Source organism: Syngnathus typhle, linkage group LG4 (assembly GCF_033458585.1).
Source record: "Syngnathus typhle isolate RoL2023-S1 ecotype Sweden linkage group LG4, RoL_Styp_1.0, whole genome shotgun sequence".
In the NCBI taxonomy this organism is placed as follows: Eukaryota; Metazoa; Chordata; class Actinopteri; order Syngnathiformes; family Syngnathidae; genus Syngnathus; species Syngnathus typhle.
This window is the reverse complement of record NC_083741.1, coordinates 13,247,545-13,269,787: the sequence shown is the minus strand read 5'-3', so window position 1 is coordinate 13,269,787 and position 22,243 is coordinate 13,247,545. Positions and strand designations below refer to the sequence as shown.

Below are 22,243 nucleotides of genomic sequence, written 5' to 3'. Positions count from 1 at the left end.
TACTGCTCTATGGAAGTGTGGAGATGCCAATGTGGACATTTTTGAGTCACAAATAGGTTTGAACGAACTCACAAATTCTTTCAAAGATACAAAGATATTTTTTCGAACATGCACGCGAATACCTTGGAATGTACTCGCAAATATGTTCGATCGTACTCGCAAGTACGTTTGAATGTACCTGTAGGCTAAATGCGGCAAACGTAGTATTTTTTCCCATAATTGACTTGCACATGCATGTGTAAAGAATTTCTTTTTAACATTTAACCTACATTTTACCAGTACGTTCAAAAATTAAGTTAATAAACACTCCTATTTTTACATATGCAGTGCATGCTTTATGCTTGGCATTTCTACAACCACGCGTCGAGTTTTAGTTCACTGTGTGACGGGAATGATGATTAATGCTTATTTAATCACAAACTATAATCATATAGAAACAAGTTTGAGTATGAAATCTGCCTACACGTTTGTTTTATTTCATTAAAAAAAAAAAGGTACCCCTTCTGGCTCAATGAGAGGTTTTATTTCAGCACCAAAAAAGCTCAACACAAGTCAAAAGACATTCCTATGGGAAACAAATCAGTACGATGCGATGTACATAAGCATTTTTACCACAATGGGTGCTTTAAATGTCAGCAGTTAGAAAATGTTCATTTTTGGAGCCCATTTAAGCGCCAATGCGCGCCAGGGCCCTTCGTAGCTGGCATGGCATTTCATTCTCTATCGGGAAGATAAATACAACCTGCATTTGTAAGCCTCATAAGTATTTTTGATTAAGAATCCAATTTGGCTAAACCTGGGGCAATGTTATCTTTGAACAACCAGGATAATTAAATACTCCGCTTTACACATATTCACAAAAAAATAATAGATTGCCTCCTACAGTAGTTAAGAAAATCATGTATAAAAGTATAAACAGTTAATCAAGCCTGTTACTACCATCATCTAATTTTCTTGATCTTCAAAAACAAGCTGATATGAAAGACAACAACAGTAGAGAAGGCAGAGTAGAATTTCGTTGTGTGTGTTTGTGTGTGTGTACTGAACATGAAGCCACAGGTGGCAGGTCCATTGAGTTCATGTGGCACTGCTGAGCACATTAATGCTGTTTTTCTTCCAACAGAAATTCACTGAGGGGTAAAACAATTACAGATCAACATGGTTACTTAAGGATAGGCTACAAAGAATCCCTCGTGTTACTGGAATGACTCATCGGTTTTGTTGACTAAATGTTGCTCAGACATGTTACATTAAGATGGAATTGTAAAGACCCTGTAAAGTGGATTCAGAGATTACGTTTGAAGATGATTTAAAAAAATTCACCTTGTGTAGCATATTCATCACCCCACACTCAACACTGAAGATAAACATGAGCACCATTGCAGGTGGCTTTCATTTTTAATGGTCCTGAAAGAGGCATTTGATTGACAGTTGAGCGGGACATTGTCTCAGGGCATTCAAGGGACAAACCGACAGCGTCTCATTTTATACATCTCTGACTTTACTTAAACATCTATTTTCACTTTACAGGGACTTTAAAAGTTATGTTCATAAACTCAACCAAGTGGTGAAATCGTTTTGCTTTGACGTTAGTGGTCAAATCTAGACATATCGCTTTTGACGTCAAGGACATGTGACCTCTCATTTTGATCATGTTGACTAAACTACCACCTGGAAAGAAGAATGGGATGGGAGGATCTTACTACCGATAAGACTTCAGGGTGTAGACTGCCTTTTCCGCGATGTCAGCTGGGTTAAGCTCCAGCACCCCCCGCGACCCTGTACATGATAAATAGTGTTGAAAATGGATGGATGGACTTCAGACATTCTATATTTAGCAATTGAGATGGAAGCAGAAGCCACAAAAAAAAATAAAGAATCTAAAAGTTGTATAACTGTTGTTTTAAGGGCTTGTCTCAGCATCATTTATATATACACATCATTAAATGGTCACTTTCATATATGCAAAACCAACCCTCACACACTGTACTGTGGTGATTTAATAGTCATTAGAAATACACTTTAAAAATCACGAGAAATCTCACATATGTACAGTAGCAGATTAGCACATGAGAGAAAGATGGCACAACACACAAAGCTTTCATAAAATAATCTCTTTGCTTTGTCAGACACTTGAAAGGAACTTGTTAACATTCCGTATATATATATATACATATATATATACATATATATATACATATATATATACATATATATACATATATATATGTATATATATATATATATATACACACACACACGTATATATATGTTTGTTTCATTCATTCTCGGCAGCAAGTACAAATCACTACAAGGCAAGAGAAGTCCTTCCGAGTACAAAAGATGAATTGGTCAGGCTGATTTAGAAGGCAATTTTTAGTCATGCCAATTGGGCTATGGTTGAAGGTAGAGTGGTGTTTTGTTTTAATTTTGGCATTGTCACTCGTTCATAGTCACGTTTTGGGCACAGCGACCCCGAGTCCAAGTAACCGAGAGATGGGGAGCGCAGCTGTCTGGTGTCATGCAACGTGGTGGAGAAGGCAGCGGTCAGTCATCCACGCCGGGATGTGATGTCAGGCAGAGTGGGCGGGGCAATTGAGAGTAGCAGCGTGAGTTACAGTGATAAGGCTAACTCAGACGATCACACAATGGCACCCGCTCTTGTCTTTCTCTTTTCTTGTCGGTTCTGGCGACGGTGGACATTCCTGTTCTTGGAACTTCCTGGAGGTTTGGATGAAGCAGAGAAAATGCACTTTCATTGATTAGACGTTAATAGAAGATTAGAAGAATCGCTAGAAGTCATGCACATTGTTTTTCTATCAAAGGCTTTGGATCATTTGAGTACTCGCTGGGATCATGTGCTGCTGATACATAATGATGTCATTATGGAACTCTGCAATTCTGATAGTAACACCTTGTCCTGACTGTATTGATATCATAACATCCAACAGTTTTGACACAAATTTCGCCGAGCCTGTGACACTAGGCATTTGTCTTGTAAAATAAAACTCTGGGAGGACTACTCAAGTCATAAATCATCACACAATTGCTTTCTTCTCGTAACTCTGGAATGTTTTGAAATTGTGGTGCAGTTTCATTTTTATGAAGATGGTTACTGTATGTATCATTCGCATGTGGCGCAACAGTTGACATCACTCCTACCTGGAAACTATATGTGTCAGGTCAGTGAAGTGCTTTCGGTATTGTAGTATCGGAGCATTTTTGCAAAAATGAGTACAGATGTTGGCATTGAACACGATATTGATGTTGGTGCATCTTGAATTGTTTCTGATAACAATAAAATGAAATGTGCCCATTCTTTCCCAATCATGCACCTACCTTATTACTCTAACCAGCTCGTGGAAAGCCTGGTCGACGTTCATACGGATTTTGGCTGAAGCCTCCATGTAGGTGACCTTCAACTGTCTAGCCAACTGCTGGCCCTCTTCTTGAGTTACCTGATGAAGACAGACAGAGGTAAACAAAAAAACAGGCCCAAAACATCTATGTTGTTATGTAATGGCAAAAGAGGTTTGTGACTATTATTTTGAAATTATTGCAGACATTATCAGTATATAAATTCAAAAATTTCCAGGTTATAGGCATTTTTCTTAACTGCACTTAACTATCACTTTAGTTAACTGCACTGATATTTGAGATTTGCTCGAAAGTGAGCTGTGGTTGTAAAGCTCCTCTCCACCATGCGAGGGAGCTGTCGACTCACTGAATCGCTGTGTACCAACACCCATTTCTCGATTTCCGATTTCAGCACACTTTTTCTCTCCATCTATTCTTCCCTCCTGACATTACATTTGTTTCTCCAGCTGCTCTTTTATGCTGACATCCTGTCTGTTAGCAGCTAGCTGCAGCTGCGAAGCTCGTTTCCATGTCAAATATGCAGATTCAAAAAATGTTTAGAGAGAGAGAGGTTATAAATCAAGAAGGAAATATAATTAAAAAAGAAATGTCTTTCATACAAATGAAAGAAGATTCTGCATTTCATTCTGGTGAAATTATAGAACAGTCTAAGGGCTTAAACAATGTTCAAACATAAATCAATTTAATATTAAATATAAACGTCATCTATTCACGGCATACAGAGGCAACAAGAGTAGTAGGTAAGAGTATTGATTATTTCATATGATCCATATGTCATAGTTCATTATTATCTTTATTATTACTACTACTTTAGAATGATTTATCGTTTGGGAGTAAATTAGTTTACTAGACATTTGAGCATGGCATTAGGGGTGCTTTGTTAAATTTTGGGTTATTATTGTTTTATTGTTGTTTTTGTCCTTTCTACATGTTCAAAATAAACCTTCATTAATGTGAATGGTGCTGATTGCTTCACATTATTTCATCAGATGTTTACGCAGGAGAGATATGCGTGTTGAACTTACTTGTCTCTGCAGCTCCAGATCGGCTTTATTCCCTACGAGGATCATTGGGAATTCATCTCTGTCTTTGACCCGCAGAATTTGTCTTTGGAATTTGTAAATTTCTTCAAAGCTGTGAAAACACACATGGTGTGTTAAGTGGGATTGTGTCAGTGCAAATGGATGACAAGGTGCTTTTCCAGTGACACATGTACCCATTAACATATGAACTGTACATGTGCACCTGCTTGACATCACTGAGGAAATCCACCCACACAGCCTTACATCAATTATATGTTAGCATACAGCTAGCGGATTTTTTTTGGAGGAAATGACATGGTGTGGTCATAAGATATACAATGTTGAATTGTCTTGTTTTATGTGACAATTTTACAGTAAGCTGAAACTAGGAGGGGCATCAAGGAACTTGAAGCAAGCACACTGTTTTTGGAAAAGAGTCTTTGTTTCCTCAAAGTGATGTTATCTGCCAGTTTTGAGAAGAGATGCAATGCAATATTTTAAAAATGTTTTTTTTTTTATTAATGGAATGTGTCGAAAGCATTTGACAGCGGTAAAACCATTTTTAACACTTTTATACAGTCTCTCTATATCACACATACTGTATTAAGTGGTGGGTCTGGAATATATCACCTGCGATAAATGGCAGGTTAGGGTGTAATAATATCAAATAACTGAATAAAATACACCGTAAACTCAGGATGGCATTCCAGACATCAAACCACAGAGAAGTTACACCTAGCAAATCTGGAAAGACTTGACTGGGACAAATGGAGTAAGGAACGACTGTTTACACCATAAATACTGAAGGAGCTGTGGGTGGGTTGGGGGCAGGCGCTTTTCAGCTGAGTAGGAACACAAAGACATTGTCTTATATCAATTCATACCACACCTATACACCTGTAAAATGGGTGAGGGAAAATGTCAACCTCTTGAGGTCATTCCTTCGCAGGAAATCATATTAAAGCCTGTAGCAATATAAGCAGCATAGAACTAAGCCCCCAAAAAGCGTACTCTTCAGCTAGTAAAATGGTGTAACTGTGAAGAGCAAACAGACATGCGCACACACACAAAGAAAGAAAAGAGGCGAGCACACACTCGTTCGTGAACAGAACTGTCACTCACCTTCCTCTGTCAGTGACGGAGAAGACGAGAAGGAAGCCCTCCCCTGTCCTCATGTATTGTTCTCTCATGGCTCCAAACTCTTCCTGTCCAGCCGTGTCTAAAACTACACAGACAGACATTTCGATATCGAGTACACTAATATCAAGCCCAAAAGATTCTACTGTGTGTATTGGATTAGTGCGCAAAGCAAATACAGATGTGGATTAACAAGGTGTACTTACTGTCCAGTCTGGCTGCCCTTTCATCAATCACACACTGCTTGGTGTAAGAGTCCTCAATTGTGGGGTCATAGTCTGTGACAAAGTAGGACTGCAAGTCAAAAAGAAGAAAAAAAAATACAGTCAATATAGTTGACATGGGCCAATCCCAACTCGTGACGTGTATCGTGATTGTTTAATCGAGCACTTTGACAACTTTTGCATCAAAAGCCACACAAAAAAAAATCATCAAAATCATAGAATATTGTCCCATGTTGTTTTCCCAGGTGCTCAGATGTTTCAGCACAAGTTTGAAATCAATTGGGTTAACCGTCTACGACAAAGGTGCAAACATGACCCGACAGATCTATTTTTGTACATGTGCATTGCAACTTGAAAAAAAAAAAATTCTATTAGGCACGATGTGTGCAAAATTTGGTGGTAAGTTTTTCATTTGTTGGATCAAGAAAATGTTACCAACCCTTTTCTAATCACAGTAAGAATTTGAATGGTGGTCTATGAAGAATAGTGCAATGTTTATTTGTACTAGAAGGCAAGTAATTCAACAAAGCTGCTAGTAGAGTGAAAAACACAACAAGGTAGAAGACAAACAGTGACTGATAACCATTCAGCACAATGCTCCTTCCCTACAATATAAAGCAGCAGCTCTGATGTGAACCTACAGTGACCCAAGAGGAAAGCTATGACAGAACCTTTATTATTATCAAGAGATCATTTTGCCAATAGCCATCTTACTTCCTAACGGCAGTGGCTCAGCTGATGAAGATTGTATGCTATCGTCACTACTTCTTTTGCAGCTTTGCTTTTTTACCAAAAGAAAATCCATTCACCGAGCTATAAAAATGGCTCAGGGTTTTGCGCTTGATTTTTTTTGCGTTATTCAGACAACTTTAGAATACAGTGGTGCCTCAAGATAGTGTGATTTGAACTTGTTCCATGACAATGCTGGTAGCTGAAAACACTCATATCTCAAATGATGTTTTCCCATTGAAAACAATGGAAATGCCATTAATCCATTCTGGCAGCTCAGTGGTTTCAAACAACTAAATCAGTTCCCATCAACAAATGCTTTTCTGGATTCCATTTTGGTGAATTTACTTTTTTTACTTAAATATAGAAATGAAGCTAGCTTTTAATATAATGTATAATGTTTATTATCTGTAATATTTGTTTTTTTCACTTCACTCAGCTTAGGCTGTTGCACTTCTCTCCTGACACCGCAAAATGTTAATAAAAATAAAGGGAAATAAAAAGTTTTTCTCTCAGCCATCCATCAAGTTCCAGACACCTGATTATAATACACTATTGTTGTGTAGCTTGTGTTTATTTATTATTATGTACATATTCTCAATGGTTGTGTTTTCATTCTGCATAGTCTTTGCTGCTCACCCAGAGCTGCTTGATGCAGACTAAGCACGTCATATTTTTTCACTCTCTGCAGCATGCAAGTACTGTATGAAGGCCCAAGTGGCATCCATTCACCACTGTTCAATAATTCATCAGTATTTCGGTGTCCAACACTATGCTTCATTGCACCCGTCTCCCACGTGCCTTCAGATGACCAAACCGAAACTGAGTGAAAGCAACAGAGAAAAAAAAAAAATGCTGCTTGTGTTTTTCCTCTTCCATTGTCTACCTTGGCTCACCGTCAACCTCTTATTCCTAGTTCAGTCAATGTCGGACGGCAGTTGGGAACACCACACTCCTCTAGCTCATCCTGCTCATCATTTGGCCTGGACATTTTTCAACAGTGCCATACAAAAGGTGGCTGCAACATGATTCAGAAGATCTACCAGTAACTGCTGAGTAATGCAAGGCTGAGTCATGTCCAGTAAAATCACCTGTGATAGCTTCATAGATGACGACATCAGAAGCAACCAGTAAGGAGGAAGAATAATAGGAGTCAGTCATTGACCCTACACATAATGACAGCAAGCAATGACTTAATGACACAAAGAGGCAGACATGTTTCAAGGATTCAGATTTGTGTGGAAACGCTGAATGGCTGTCATGAGGACCAATCATGTTCAAAATAGAAAATAGGTTTACATATATAAATAGACAACTTCCCTTCCCTCAAGCAGAAACCACAATCTAGCGATTGTAATGTAATTATTTGTGGTGTCTCAGTCTGAGCACTAGTGGACATTATGTGAAAGGAGTACATAGACGTCCATTATCGGCATATACTATACTGACACTGGTACCTGTAAGGATGCTTCCACGCTTTACATTGAACTGCATCAGAATCGCCAAAGTGACATTTTGCAATTTGCATAAACTTTACTAAGCCTCTTAAGTTAACAGCAACAACGTTCTATAACATGTCTTGTAGTTTTGAATGAATTTAAATGGCCAATGCTGATGGTAACATGGGTATTTTTCCTCAGGTCCACTGGAATTGTTAACATGGTGGACATTCATCTCTATTTGGCAGTGAAGTAGAATCAAGATGTTTCATTAGATCAAAATGTATGTATACTGGATAGGTTTGCCCCTGCAAGAAGCAGTTTCAATCTTAGTTTCAAGGTGGCAGCTTTGCAGGAAGGAAACTCCACCTCTGCAGTAGGCCAAGTGGGGGTGATGTCACAGACGACATGTTCTGGGACCCCGCCTACCTTCCGAAGTCCAAACCTGTCACTCAGTTCCCGTCCTGCATTCCAGCGCCCCCACCCGCCCCCCACCTCCAGAAACACACAACACATGTGGCTATTCAAGTGATGCAGTGTGATTGTTAATATTAAGTCATTAGGGTGTGTTTTTATAAAGTGCATTCTTTTAGTGTGCTAGGTTTTCTCATTAAAACACATAGAAATGGCAAAAGTACTTAAAATAAAAAATAAAATAAAAAGACCGACTTCACATTTATTTCTTGGTGTTGTTGATGCAGTAGGAAATCAGGAAATGTTCCTGATCCAACTAATAACCTGAAAATCGCTTAAAGTTTCCACCACTTACAATAGTAAGAGCTAAGAAGTTGACAATTACCACAAAATAACAACTGTACAGCATCATGCAGCTTTTTTGAATCTGTTTGTTACTGGTCGGGTTTGTTTTTCTCGAGTGCCAGAGTCACAACATGAAGCAATAAATCCTGTCTGTTAAAACTGTTGGCTGCCAGCCTCGGGGAGTGCAAGACGGGGTGATACGTGTAGGCGTGTAATCAGTACCATGCTTGCACTATGTACCCACTTCCTCTCCATCAAAACAGCTTTACAGACACTAAATATAGATCTTTTCCATCTCGGTCCTTATCCCAATTTCTTCTTGTTTGGTTGGTGTTGCTGGGTTGACTGAACCAATAAAGATGCACTAACTCAAAAACGTCAACACATTTGAAACCGACATGTCCACCAATTATGAAATTTGCTGACGACCCTTTTATTCACGGCGAGAATGAGACGATGACGAGCAACAGCTAATTGTGGCTCTTTGATGACGAATTATTTGTCAAACTAAAATGCTAGTGGGTTTTCTGTTCTATCAGACATTCAACCGAACTGACTAAACTTGACATTGAAATCACAAGTTGAAAAGAACAATAGAGCCTTAAATTGTGTGCAAAAGCTCTGAACATGTTCTAAATGCACAATTTCTCTTCAGCCATCCTGCCCCAAGACACATCACAAGTCTCTCTTCCCAAGATGGAAAATGCTAAAACATATTGCAACTGCAGGTCAGCAGTCAGCACTTAACAAGGATTTTCTCTGATGTCGCCACTTTGCGAAGGTCGCAAGTCCTGTACCTCATCATCACTCAACAGGCGGAGGCCTGTGGGTCCTTCATGACACTCGTTTTGTGCATTGCGCGAATAAGCATGAATGCAAAAAGATGCACAAACACCCTCTTAATGGAGTCGTGGGTGTGGAAATGAGCTCAGACTCAGAGTGGTTTGCCTGATGCCAACAAAAAGCAACTGTTACAAAATTTCCAAGAAAGACAAACAACCAAGAAAAAATTATACATTTAGAAAGAAGACATAGTAATATCCAGATCTTCAGATGTAGCTCAGTAGCTCAGAGGAAATGGATACAAACTACTCTGGAAAGAAAAATGCATTGATAATTGTGTCATTGTGTCTTGATGCACTTTGGACAAGAGCTGAGAAGAAAATGACATCAGCTATGTGAAGATATGACACAACTTTTACCAGCAGCTTTAGTCACTTTAGTACAACAAGGGATCGGAGGCAGGAGTTTAGAGCATTCATGGGGATACTAACAAGGCAAGAAATATAAAATAAGGGATAAAAATGAGTAAAGGCTATTTTATCAAATGCCCATCCTTAAAATACAAGCTTAGCCTGTTGCAAATGAAAGTTATCCATAAACAATTCACTGCGCCATTTGGTGTAGAACACCATCTATAACGGTTAAACATATTATCATGGTGACAAGTTCTTCACATGCGCTTTGAGTTTCACACCACTTAATGATGAATTTGTGTGAGCAGTACTGCGAGCACTTGAAGTGAAACCGGGGTGGTCAAAGAGTGAAAATGAAAGGACTGTGGAGGCTCGGCACGACATAGAAAGGGAGAGCAAGAGAACAAGTAGGGGAGGGGATCGGCTTTAACTTCCGCTGGAAAGGCCCACATTTCCCATGAGCTCATGCAAAATAGAAAGGTCACTTATTCAATACACATGGAGTGAAAGGGAGCACACAATGTGTCTGCTGGCTCAAAGAGCCGCTGGGGAACATTTTGTTATAAGTGGGGGGACAGCCCACACTGCTGGAGAAAATAAAGCTATGATTGACCTGGATGAAGGATCACAAGGCATGTTAGCCATCCAACCGTCACGTCAGTGGATATTTACAGCGGGAAACCTTAGCGTGATGTGCAACTCAATGAACCCGAGCACGTAACTGATAAGCTCTCGTGCGTCTAATGTGCAGATCAATATCCACTCGCTTTATTCACTGCCTTGTCCTTAGATGACGGCAAGTCAATACTTGGCTCTATTAAACTAAAGCAAATGACTGAATACTTAGCAGTAACATTATTGCACATAGTAGTTATGTATTGTATGCTGACACACTTTTGTAAAGCAAGTTTACTGACCGCATCAAGATCGCTCTGTGGTTCATACACAAGCGTAATTTTTCTGCCATATTGCTTATGCATATGAAAAGTGTGGAGGTAGAAGAGAAGAAAGTGCAGGATAAAAGTCCCACCAAGCGAGCCAACCGATGGTTGCCGACCCCCCGTTCTCCTCTGACCTCTGGCATTAAGACTTCAATCGTGCAGCCAAATATCAGCCTGTGCTGCAATCTGAAGACTTTTGAACCCCCACAAACGTGCAAAATCAAAGAGGTGACATTTAAAGGCTCTTTTCCTACCGGGTCGCTGGTCTCAAAGCGGCACTTTATATTGGTCACGGCAAACAATTTCTTTATGGACGGTATTTTACAGAAATAACAATTGGAGACCTACATTAACCCACCAGAGGGTTACAAACTGATTAGAGAGAAGGGCACAAAGACTCAAAACTATGTGAACAACCTTATTGTTCTAGTTGATCATGTGAAATCACTTAAGTTCTCCGTGTAACCCCAACCCCATGTCCAATTATCAATGCACTTTACACAAAATGTTTTCTTCGTGCTGCCTGTGTACAATAACATAAATGTGCACGTTCTATTCCGGGGCCTGGTTCTTTTGGAGCAGCAGAAGCAGTCTTTGTGAGCACAGGGAACCGATTGTGCTGGTTTCAAACAGCAACAGTGTACAAAATCACCAAATACAAATCTATAGCCTCTTTAATTTGAAACAGTTCCATCGGAGCTGTAACGCGAGCGAGAGCAGCAAGCTGTTCCTACACAAAATATTCCTGCAATTCTTCCTGCACAGTGACACAGCAACCCACGATCAGATAGAGCAGTTCAAGTAAAAGGCTCTGGTGTCATTTGTAATAATCTCGAAAGAAGGCATAAATCTCTGGTCCTACGTCAAAGGCTTTTAGTTTTACAAATGTGAATATGAATGGAGGAAATAATGCAGAGGAAGTGTCGAGGTAAACATTCCAACAAAATGCTCAAAGAGGGAGGAAAATTAATAATGGTTAACAAGCAACAGCTATTCACTGACAAGTGGGCCAAATGATCCAAATCTGAGCAATGCAAGTGAAGCAACCATTACCTGTAGCTGGCAGAATATTTCTGTGCATTTCTTCAATGGAATGGTAAAGTATTTGATGTATACGCATGTTTCCCTTCAAGCACAGCTGCTGTCTCATTCCTACCCACATGCATCCTGCTACACTTTCATTCTAAGCATAGCCTAGCATGACAAAGGATTCATATCGCAAACACGGCAGTGCTACGGCTCAGGTTTAAAGAAAGGCACGTTGCCCCTAACATACATTCAATAGCCATAACACGTCGAGAATGTTGATCCAATGCAAGAGCTTTATCAAATGAAGATTACAGGTTGCAGCAGTTTTGTGTCATACTGAGAGGTGTTTTTATTTGTTGTTGGTAATGATATCATGCTTGAAAATTCCATTGTAACAGATTTAATGGGACTGGTTCATAAGAAATGCTGCCAAACAGAAACTATAATCAAAATGCAACATATATGATGTGACCATATAAAACAACTACTAAAGTAATCCCATTGCCAGGGATTAGTAGAATGACAATCAGATTCATCATGTTATATGAATCTTAAAAAGTTCAAATTGAGGAACCATACAAGTGAATGAAACGTACATTCCAAATGGAAAAAGAAAATGCCAAAGGGGAGCAAACTGCACACAGAAAAGAAGGAAAACCCATTGAGACTGACTAGTGCTGGCATGTTCCTGGCTGGTGTGGTATCTAGTTAGCAAGCCAGCTGAGGTCTGCATTGCACAAAACTGGCAAGTCGGAATCTTAAAAGCAGTAAACCAAGAAAAGTACAATACGATGCCTTTCAGATGTCAGAATTTCTACAAAAAAGGATCTGCCAAAGCTGAAGCCAAATGTATGTGCATGAGATGAAAATTTGTAAGTGGATGTTACAGGCAGCTATAACAAGTTGTTTGGTTTAAAAAGAAGGACGAGAAGACGGCTGAGAAGTCTTAAACCGGGCTTTCCACAAAGTTCATTTTCGTTCGGCATGGTATGCTTTGGATCACGTTAACCCGTGATCAGTCTTGTGTTTCCACTGCAAAGCATGGAGGAAGTAGGAGCATCAGCTGTGTAAATAGAATGACATCATTCTATACTTGCAAGACAGCCTATAATCCATGATATAGTAATCTAGCAAATCAAATAAACTTGACACAGTATAAACTGTGTACTGTACGAGTCTTTCAATCCGCCTCGCACGGAAATGTAGGACTCTTCAGTGGAAACAATGAAATGTGAAGCATTTTGAACTGAACCAACACTTGGTATGGTAAAAATAAGGCTAAATTGACGTCAAAAACACATGTACTGGCTGATCCCGGTTGTAATCCATGTTTTGAGTTTGCCAGGAATGCTTTGAGGTTGGACCTCTTAAGCGCCAAGCGGGATATTTCCGACTTCCCAGAAGTGTAGAATGCAGCCAAAAGTTCCAACATTAGCAAGCCTTTACAACCACATGTGCCACAAGCAAGTGCCTTTTTCAAAGTCAAGTCAAGTCAAAGTCAGCTTTATTGTCAATCTCTTCACATGTCAAGACACACAAAGAAACCGAAATTAAGTTTTCTCTATCCCATGGTGACGAGTGGTGTGGTCTTAGCTTTTAATGGCATGCTTCAGGGCTTCCAAGGGCTGCATACAGGATTTTCCTGGATGTACAATACTGGCAAGTTGGAAGCTTAAAAGCACCTTGAGTTGAATCAATGTTCAAACTAATCCATCGATGTACATAGGTGACCTTATGTCATCGTTGTCCGGCGGAAGCCTTTAAAGTCCAAATATGGTCAAGTTCATTTTTTTTTTTTTTACAAATCAATACAAATGGTCCGTCTCCACCTCGTCTGTGATTTTTACGCAATAGAAGCCAATTTAAAGCGGTGAACTTGAAAACAAATAAACACTGCCACTTTGAATGCAACTTATGTTTGAGACCTGTTGCAAAACGACTTCCGTTTCCTCGTTTTGCAAAGCCTGGGAGGCCGGTGCCTCGGCCGAGGAGTCTTTGTCGGACACGTTTGAACGAGGGAGCGCACTGAGGTGTACTGACAGAGGTAAGGTGACGTTTCATTAACATCCACTTAATACACAGGGTTAGTCGCCTCATTCTTTTCGGATTTATTGCATCACTCGTAAGTTAAGACCTTCAAGAAAGCATTTCTTTGGGACAGTCATTTGCTTTGTGGTTTAAAGTTCCTGTTAAGTTGTCATTTTGACTGTTCGAGGTTTCCGCCCGACAGCGACGATATATTTGTTGTAAAGCAGCCTTGCGATGATGTAAAAAGATTTATCAGAATTTCCGGGTAGTCTCAGCCCTGGATTCCACTAAAATAGACCCGCCCCTGTTCTGAACAGTAGCAAAATCACTCTCTACTTGGAGAACCACAACAAGAGCAGTATGTGTTAACGTTGCAAAATGAGGAACGAACAATCACGAGTTGCGTTTTTGGCTGCGGTAACCGACTTATCCTTTTCCAAGGACGTAATGATTAGACATGTTGTTACTATTGTGATTAACGACTGGATGGAAGTTTGGAAAACGCTAAAGTGAAGGATGAGAACAAGTTAGTTTTGTTGCCCAAAGTTTAGATGTCTGATAATCATCATGTCAGCCTGATCACTGTGCTGTCTGCACGCAAGTCGGGCAGCCAATGGCTTTAAACCAGTATCACCAGCAGCCTGGTTACAAGAGGAGCCCTTTTGGTTCTACATACCAGACGAAAAGCTAAACAGGTGTTTAGTTAACATGCAGTGGCGCGTGCCAATCGACAGTTTTACCTTGTGTTGTCCGGCACCGACTGTTGCTGTGGACACACAAGCGCGTACAGTTGCTGCACCTTTTAGATCAGAATGTCACGAGACAGCTGTTTTAGTGACTCAAGCAAGTCAAATGTTTACAGTGGTACCGCACACTGTTTTGTCTATCAGCAGGCTAACTAACACAAGGTAGGTTGAAGTTGAAAGAAAATTTCCGCAACGCCTGTGTCTTCTGTTTTCTAATACGTTTGAAGACTTTTCTGATTACTTCCCCTAAGGATCCAGATCACTTGTGGCCTTTGTTAACGGTACATTTGGACCATGAGTCATGCTGTAGCGTCACCTGTTGAGGAGCTGCATGATCCCACGCCACACCTCCCCTGATGGACAGCAGGTGTCCCACAGTCCACTTGGACACTTTGTGCATGAGACAACGCCAAATGTCCACCAGCTGTCTGGCAGCCAGCCCAACACCAGGCATTGACAAGAAGCACCGGTTATTTTAATGTTTCACTTTGTCTTGTACTTGTAGATTGCCTTTTTTGCTTCAAGACAAGGTTGACTCGTAATTGATTTATCTATGCCCATTCTAAGGTCTTATATTATTACTAAGGAAATATGCTGCCCATAGGGGCTGTGAACAGCATTGAGGATGACATCAGAGCAATCAGATCGGGTGCTTGCTAAGTGTCATCTTCTGGTAAAGCATTGACATCATTGCCACATTGCTGCGTTTCTGTCACCACATCTTTGATTCCAATGAAAGAAAAATGATTCCAAGACAAGACCAAGAAAAATAGTAGGTCAACTATCTAATGTAGCCATATTTTGTTATTGACAATCACTATTTGTTGCTTATTCACATTGGGTAAGCTGTACCATACTAAAAGCCTATTTTCTTTTTTTTGTGTGTGTGCATAGTACTATGTGACAGATGGGCAGGGCATAGGGACTTGGCTGGCCTGCTAATAGCAAAAAATACACATGTATATAAGTGTCGGGCATTAAAATGCATGAGGGGGCTGCGAAAAAAAATAAAAAATGGTGGCCACAACAACAAAGCAAACAAAAAATATGGCTCACCCTGAAGGGGAAAACTCATAATTTGGGTTTCGCAACACAGATTCCATATTATAGTTAGTTTATCCTTTATCTAAATTAATAAAGTTGTAAATTAGAATATAATAGTATAAATAAGTAGATATACTTGCATTCCTATTGAAAAAAAAATGTTGACTGATGCTTTGTATCCGATGCATTGTGGTTTGCTCAGATACTTTCTAAGTTAAAAAGAAAGCGAACTGGGAGAAACCAACCAATTACAACAACTGATTTGGACTAGGGGGAAAAAATATAGGTGTGAAAGCCGCCTGAGAATGAACATACAGTAGGCTTAGGTTATGAGAAGCCCTGTGCATACACTTTGAGCGTTCCATTTTGTAATTGGTGGGGGTGAGAAGCTAAAATAAGCAACATGTCATTTTCCCATCGCCGGAGTTGTTGCGACTGTGCAAACACTGTGAGATGTGCGACCTGATACTGTTGCCAGTTATTCTGAAACAGACACACGGAACAATCGCCAAAACAACACAAAGCAACTCGCCGCCTCATCTGTTTGCCTGACTCTGAGGCTCAGTACCGGAAAGCAAGGTAGCACTACATATTTGAACACTACCAGTTTATATACTGTGGAAAACAATGTTGACTGAGATTGTTGGAACTAAATGTTGATACAATATTATGATATTTTGCCGACAATACAATGGTGAGCAATTACACAGGGATATATACCACTGACACACATCATGATTCACCAATGTGTCAAATGGCCACAGCCCCAACTACTGGCCAGGTTTTATTCAATGTCAAATTATTTTTGCCTAAGTGTCAGTGGCTGGTATCGGCCCCCTTCAAGAAAACGGCTACATTGTAATTTGGATGGTATTGGCTCAATACCGATACCTGGCATGGGTAATGCCCATCGGTAATGAACAGTATTCTTTCACATGACAAACGTAAAAAAAGACACTCAATTTTAGCATGGAAAAAAATGATGCAAAATGAGCAATTACAAAAACAATCCACTTTTAATTATGTGTACAAGTTCACCTAATGGTGCACTCATAGACTATAGGTTGAATAATACAAGTCTGTTTGTATTGTAGCATGGAAAGAGTGGCATTTTCCCCCAGATATTCATTAGTTTCTCATTATCTCGCAGTAAAAGGAGCGACCAGCTAGTCTCTTGAGTGTTAACAGATGGGTGGGTGTGTCTTTACAGATCCTGAACTCCCTTTTAGCGTGTGCATTCCTTTGGTATGCTGCATGGCATTTTGCCAGGTTCAAGTATATTACCTCAGTAAAAGGAATGTTTTTAATGTAGTATTTAAGGACTCCAAAAGTAACCTGAGTAGAGCCATTCACCCAAAATTCATGAGTATGCATTAAAATATTCATAGAAGTTCACAGCTTGGGTTAAAATCCATCATGGTTGGTACCAGCACACATTAACACCAAATGATAAATCTGCTCAGTGCATTCCGATCACAAGATGTAAGCTTATATGTAGCTTCTTAATATCCAGCAAGCATCAAGGCACATTTATACGTGATGCATGGCATCAGGCTGAAACAACTCTGATCAGCTCTACAGTCGTATTCAACTGAGGCTGAAAGAGAATACTGCAATCAATGGGGAATTGGGCAATTATAATTGAGGTCAATGATCATTAACCATGATTGCAGTTGTTTGACCGTTTATCTTGGGCTTATTTTTTTGCATCACAAAATATGGCATTTTAAAGGGAGGGTGTAGACTTTTTTATGTCAAATGCATATGGTTATTGTTGAGTTGCAATAACTTAATGTTTACGACCGGTACATGAGTCCCTTTCAATATATCGTATGCCTTGATCGCCTTTCGACTCATTACTAAGGCGCCATTTCTTTGAAAATAATTTGTAGTTATTGAGTGAACAGCTCGGATCTTAACAGTGTTTTCTGGAGCCAAGGGAACAGAAATTTGAATTCCCCAGTGGTACAATTTAAGAGTTCAATCAACAATTCCTGGAAAATTAAGCCTCAAAAGGCAGATAAATTCATGTGACTTTCACAAGCTTTGCGAACATCTTATGTCATCAGTCTGTGTTTTCCCTTTTTCTCTTCTGTGTTTTTTATAATGCAACTCCAGAAGGGTGTCACTGATGGCGATAAGGGATATTAACCTTAGAACCAGCAATAGAATTTAGAGCAAGATGAAAAAATAATCTCACTGATCACTACAATCAGAGCAAAACAAGACCAGCAATTAAATTAAATTACGTACACAAACTTGCAGAGTAGATACCATGTTAAAGATCTTTATTACCATCTATAAATAAAAGACTATATACGTTGTATAAAATTCTTGTGGAAGACTATCCTTTGTCAAGAGGTGTGTGGATTTCTCCTGAGAACATTTCTTGGATAAAAGCAACCGAGTGACACTGACACCCACTCACACAACACACACTACCCCACATGCAGTCTCCCATGTGAGTCACACTTTCCCGTACGTCGAGGCTTCCTCTCTCGAATTAAACAACATTGTGCTCTACGTTTGTCAGATGACTCAGTGATGTGTCATCCCGCTGCTATCACAGCTTGAGACAACCGCTTGGCATCCGGGTGGCCACCGCTCTATAGCTTTGAGCGACATCCTCTTTTGTGCACTAACTCGCCCTCAAATCCCTGCCTCAGCACTAGGTCCCTGTTTTTTTCTTTCTTTCTCTGACTGGCTGGGGCGTGGCATCCAAGCACTCAAAAGTATTAGTAATCGTATTTACTTTTTATATTACATTCAGATATTATCTCCAGATCCAGACTTATCACATTTGTTCCACCATTAAATTAACTTACGCTGCACATTGAGGAGTTCCTTCGGCATTGTATTTAATTGTGTGTTAGTGGCAATTTTCCGGTCGACATATTGTATCTGCAGGTGGCAGTGTAAGAATAGAAGAAAGCACAGTGGCCGTGTGTTTAGTGAACGAGACGAAGTGACCGTTTGAACGGTTAAGGCGATGGACTGCCAATCCATTGTGCTTTGCATTCACGGGGTCGAATCTCATCCTCATCCATGTTTAGCTTTGTCCTATGGTATCAACAGGTACAGCAAATATTGTAATGTCAAGTACTTGCATCATACTGTGTTTTATAATTACAATGAATAGTGGTGTACCTTCCATAACGGTATGAAGCACAATGCCAATGAGGCATGCAACAGGCGAATGTCAAGTGACACATTTCACAACTGATGATGGGTGAGCGTCTGCTTTTTTATAACTCACTCGCTGCTGTTTGCCTACTAGTATAGGTCCTTTTAAGATAATAGTATACATTTCCTACATTGAATATTGTCAGTATTGTCACTTTCTCTCTCTCTCTCTCTGTTCTATTCATTTTGAAAACAGGATAGGCAACTTTGAACAAATCATAAAAATGAATACTGAACATGTATTACGTACTCAATATTTTTGGCAAAACAAACACTAACAAAACTCCAACACGCACACCCACCCACACCCATACATGTTCCATTGATTCAGGAAGCAGGTCAAATTTTTCCATCCAAATCGAGGAGGTCCTAGGTGTACGTGCAGCAACAGTCGAGTGACTTCCTTTGCCAAAGGGCCAAATTCCACATGGTCCATGACCATTAACATCAACCCACCCAGACTGGCCCAGACCCCTCCCACCTCCTGCTCTCTGCGCAGTTCTTGGGGAAAGCCTCGCTTTCACAAGCAGCTGTTAGGTCTTCTCCCCTGGCACGAGAGCTCGGAAGAGGTTGTACGCTTCCTCGTGCTGTCAACATCTCCTTGTCGCTCACTTTTACAGCGTCGTTTACACCAGAGAAACACGAGGGCGGATGAATTGATCCCAAACCTTATGGCAGTCATACTCGGTTGTCTGTTTACTTCTCAAATTATATCATGGGAGAAATCTTTGAACAATAGTGACAGGCCTTTTTTAATTATACTGATATAATAAGTGTGACGATAACCATGACAATAGCACTTGAAGTCAAATGCCCCAATCAGTTTGAAATGAAAACATTAGTTTTAAAAAGTTGCACCAAACTTTAGCCGAGAAACAATAAATACAGAAATACAGAAAAGTCAAGACATTTTATTACCCTTTGCAATATTTTAATAGCCAAACTTTCTTAATAGACATTCTTGGCCAACATATCTAATTCAAGTGAAATATGGGACTCCCTTGTATATTCATGAGATATTTTTTACCTAATCATTCGTTATTTGGAAAAAGAAAAAAACAAAACAAAAAAAAGAGACACCTTTACTACAGTCGGACTTGAGGTGCGTTACAATCAGCTCGTGCTAACTTTTACATTGCTCTTTAAAAACTCCCTACGTGTGGGGCGGCAGGGTCAGTGGGCTACGTCAAGAATCTGGGCCACAGCTATCTGATCCCTTTTTACTTGGTATGCAGTTAATGAGCTTTTTGAACCCTCATTAGACACAACTCCCCCTCACACCAACACACATTCACCACAAGCTTTTCACCCCCACTCTGAAACGTGTGCCAGCCCACCATTGTATCTTACACCGTGGAGACATGCAGCTGCCTTTAGTCTCGTCTCTTGGAAGCAAGAGCCAGGCCTCAGTTATACAGTACTAACATAGGACACACACACACGCACACACACACACACACACACTGCAAAGGGCAAAGTTGTCATATTGTGTGTTTTGTAAATGGGGGTAACAAAACGGCAACGATGAGGGCAAGGAAGGTCGAAGCAGGGCCGCTTAAGTCTGCAAAGTGTTGGAATGCAATCAACAGCTTACATCTTTAACACAAATGTGACATTTAGTAAGTGCTGGATGGAAAGTTCTGTCTATTATCATTGGAGAGGTGGGTGGTCTCTAAGACCAATAGGGGGTCCATGCTGTGTTGCATTTTGTGGAAGGCACCTGAAATCAAATGCTAATCTTTTCTTGGAGACTTTGTGTTACTGTTCCTGCTTACTTGCAATCAGTCGAGCAAGACAAATTTGCCCCTCGTGTGCTTGAGCATATTTCTCATGTGATGTAGCTGTAGACTTTTGTAGGCTCCGAAGGATTAAGACATCTTTTCGATGAAGAAACGTTTGCATGGAACAAATTACACTCTTGATGACAAATTAACCTTGGTGTGAATAAGCAGTTTTTTAATCCCAATGTGCCAAATTTTCAAAGTTATCTTTTTGTGTGTGTGTGGTTTTTTTTAAAGGTATGCAACAAATTAATGAAATTTCTATTCATGTGACTAGGGAAATGTATTTGATATGAGAGCAATTAAATAAATTTGTAAACTGAGGTACCAATTAATTGTAAATTCATTACGCATTATTTTGAATTATTGTTCCCGTTGTATCAATCATTGACTTTTACTCTTCTACTTGAGTGCAATTCGGAGTCAATACTTTTATACTCCAGTAAGGGAGTTTCTGGTTCTTCCAGTCTTATTGCCGCACAAGAATCTTGACTTGTGCATAAGTACAGCCAGCGTGTGGAGTACTTTACTACTTTTGCCACCTACTTCCCCTTTTCGTCTAACTAGCGAAGTGCAAAGTAGCCGGGGATGTTCCAGGCGTCAACAATTTTGATCTGACAGCCATGCCTTTGACAAATAAGCTTTTGAATTTCTGCAAACAAACAAGCCCTCGCTAAGTTGCTGCAGGCCTCTGCAAAGTAGCGGCGGAGAAAACAAACCCCCGCCGGTGCCCGCTTCACGGGGCTCCGTCCGGCCTCACTCCGTGTTTTGGGCACCCAAAGCGAAGGGAGTGCAGCCTCACTGACCTGAATAAATTGGATCGTCAGGGCCGATTTGCCCACCCCGCCGCCTCCGACCACGACCAATCGGTACTTCTCCTGCACCGAGCCGTCCTTCCAGCCTGCCATCGAGGACACTTCACCGCCACCGCCTTCGCCTCACCAAGCCCCACTTTTCTCCTCTTCAACCGGGGAGGCCTTACGCAGTCTGGAGAGAGAGCGGCAGCTCCCACAGAAAGATGCCGAAACAGGCTCGTCGGTGGCGAGGAGGAGCACAGAGTAGTCCCGCAGGTCGCTACGGGCGCCGGTCCATACGTGTGATCGTGTTTGAAGCTCGACCACACTACCTGACTGCCTGTCTCAGCCTGCGACGCTCACCAAGATGTGGAGAAGTGATCGTCAGCCGTTGAAGTACCCGCGTCTATCGATAGGGGGCTCCCCGCGTGCATGTAATTGCACACGCGCACACGCGAAAAATACAACTGCATGCATTGGTGGCACAGCTCACGCTGTCCTCTAACAACAACAACAACAACAACAACAACAACAACAACAACAACAATACTAATAATAATAATAATAATAATAATAATAATAATAATAATAATCCATCCATCCATCCATTTTCTGAACCGCTTAGTCCCCACGGGGGTCGCGGGCGTGCTGGAGCCTATCCCAGCCGTCATTGGGCAGTAGGCGGGGGACACCCTGAACCGGTTGCCAGCCAATCGCAGGGCACACAGAGACAAACAACCATTTGCACTCATACCTAGGGACAATTTGGAGTCTTCAATCAGCCTACCAAGCATGTTTTTTGGGATGTGGGAG

At 40.6% G+C, this 22,243-nt stretch overlaps 1 protein-coding gene and 1 long non-coding RNA gene across 3 annotated transcripts; one reads left to right on the top strand and one right to left on the bottom strand.

Moving 5' to 3' along the window:
- Positions 1-501: 501 nt before the first annotated feature.
- rras2 (RAS related 2) lies at positions 502-21,830 on the bottom strand. Of its 2 annotated transcripts, none has more exons than XM_061276125.1 (6): positions 21,443-21,830; positions 5,744-5,831; positions 5,523-5,625; positions 4,404-4,512; positions 3,340-3,458; positions 502-2,721 (listed from the first exon to the last, which is right to left on the bottom strand). In XM_061276125.1, the coding sequence occupies exons 1-6, from the start codon at positions 21,542-21,544 to the stop codon at positions 2,634-2,636; spliced, it is 609 nt and encodes a 202-aa protein (XP_061132109.1). In that variant the 5' UTR covers positions 21,545-21,830; the 3' UTR covers positions 502-2,633. The 2 variants fall into 2 exon arrangements, with proteins under 2 accessions (XP_061132109.1, XP_061132111.1); XM_061276127.1 differs by lacking the exon at positions 21,443-21,830 and adding an exon at positions 14,623-14,660.
- Positions 13,760-20,959, top strand: LOC133152498 (uncharacterized). Its single transcript, XR_009714140.1, has 2 exons — positions 13,760-14,790; positions 14,880-20,959. It is a non-coding gene; the product is annotated as an uncharacterized LOC133152498 (long non-coding RNA).
- Positions 21,831-22,243: the final 413 nt, after the last annotated feature.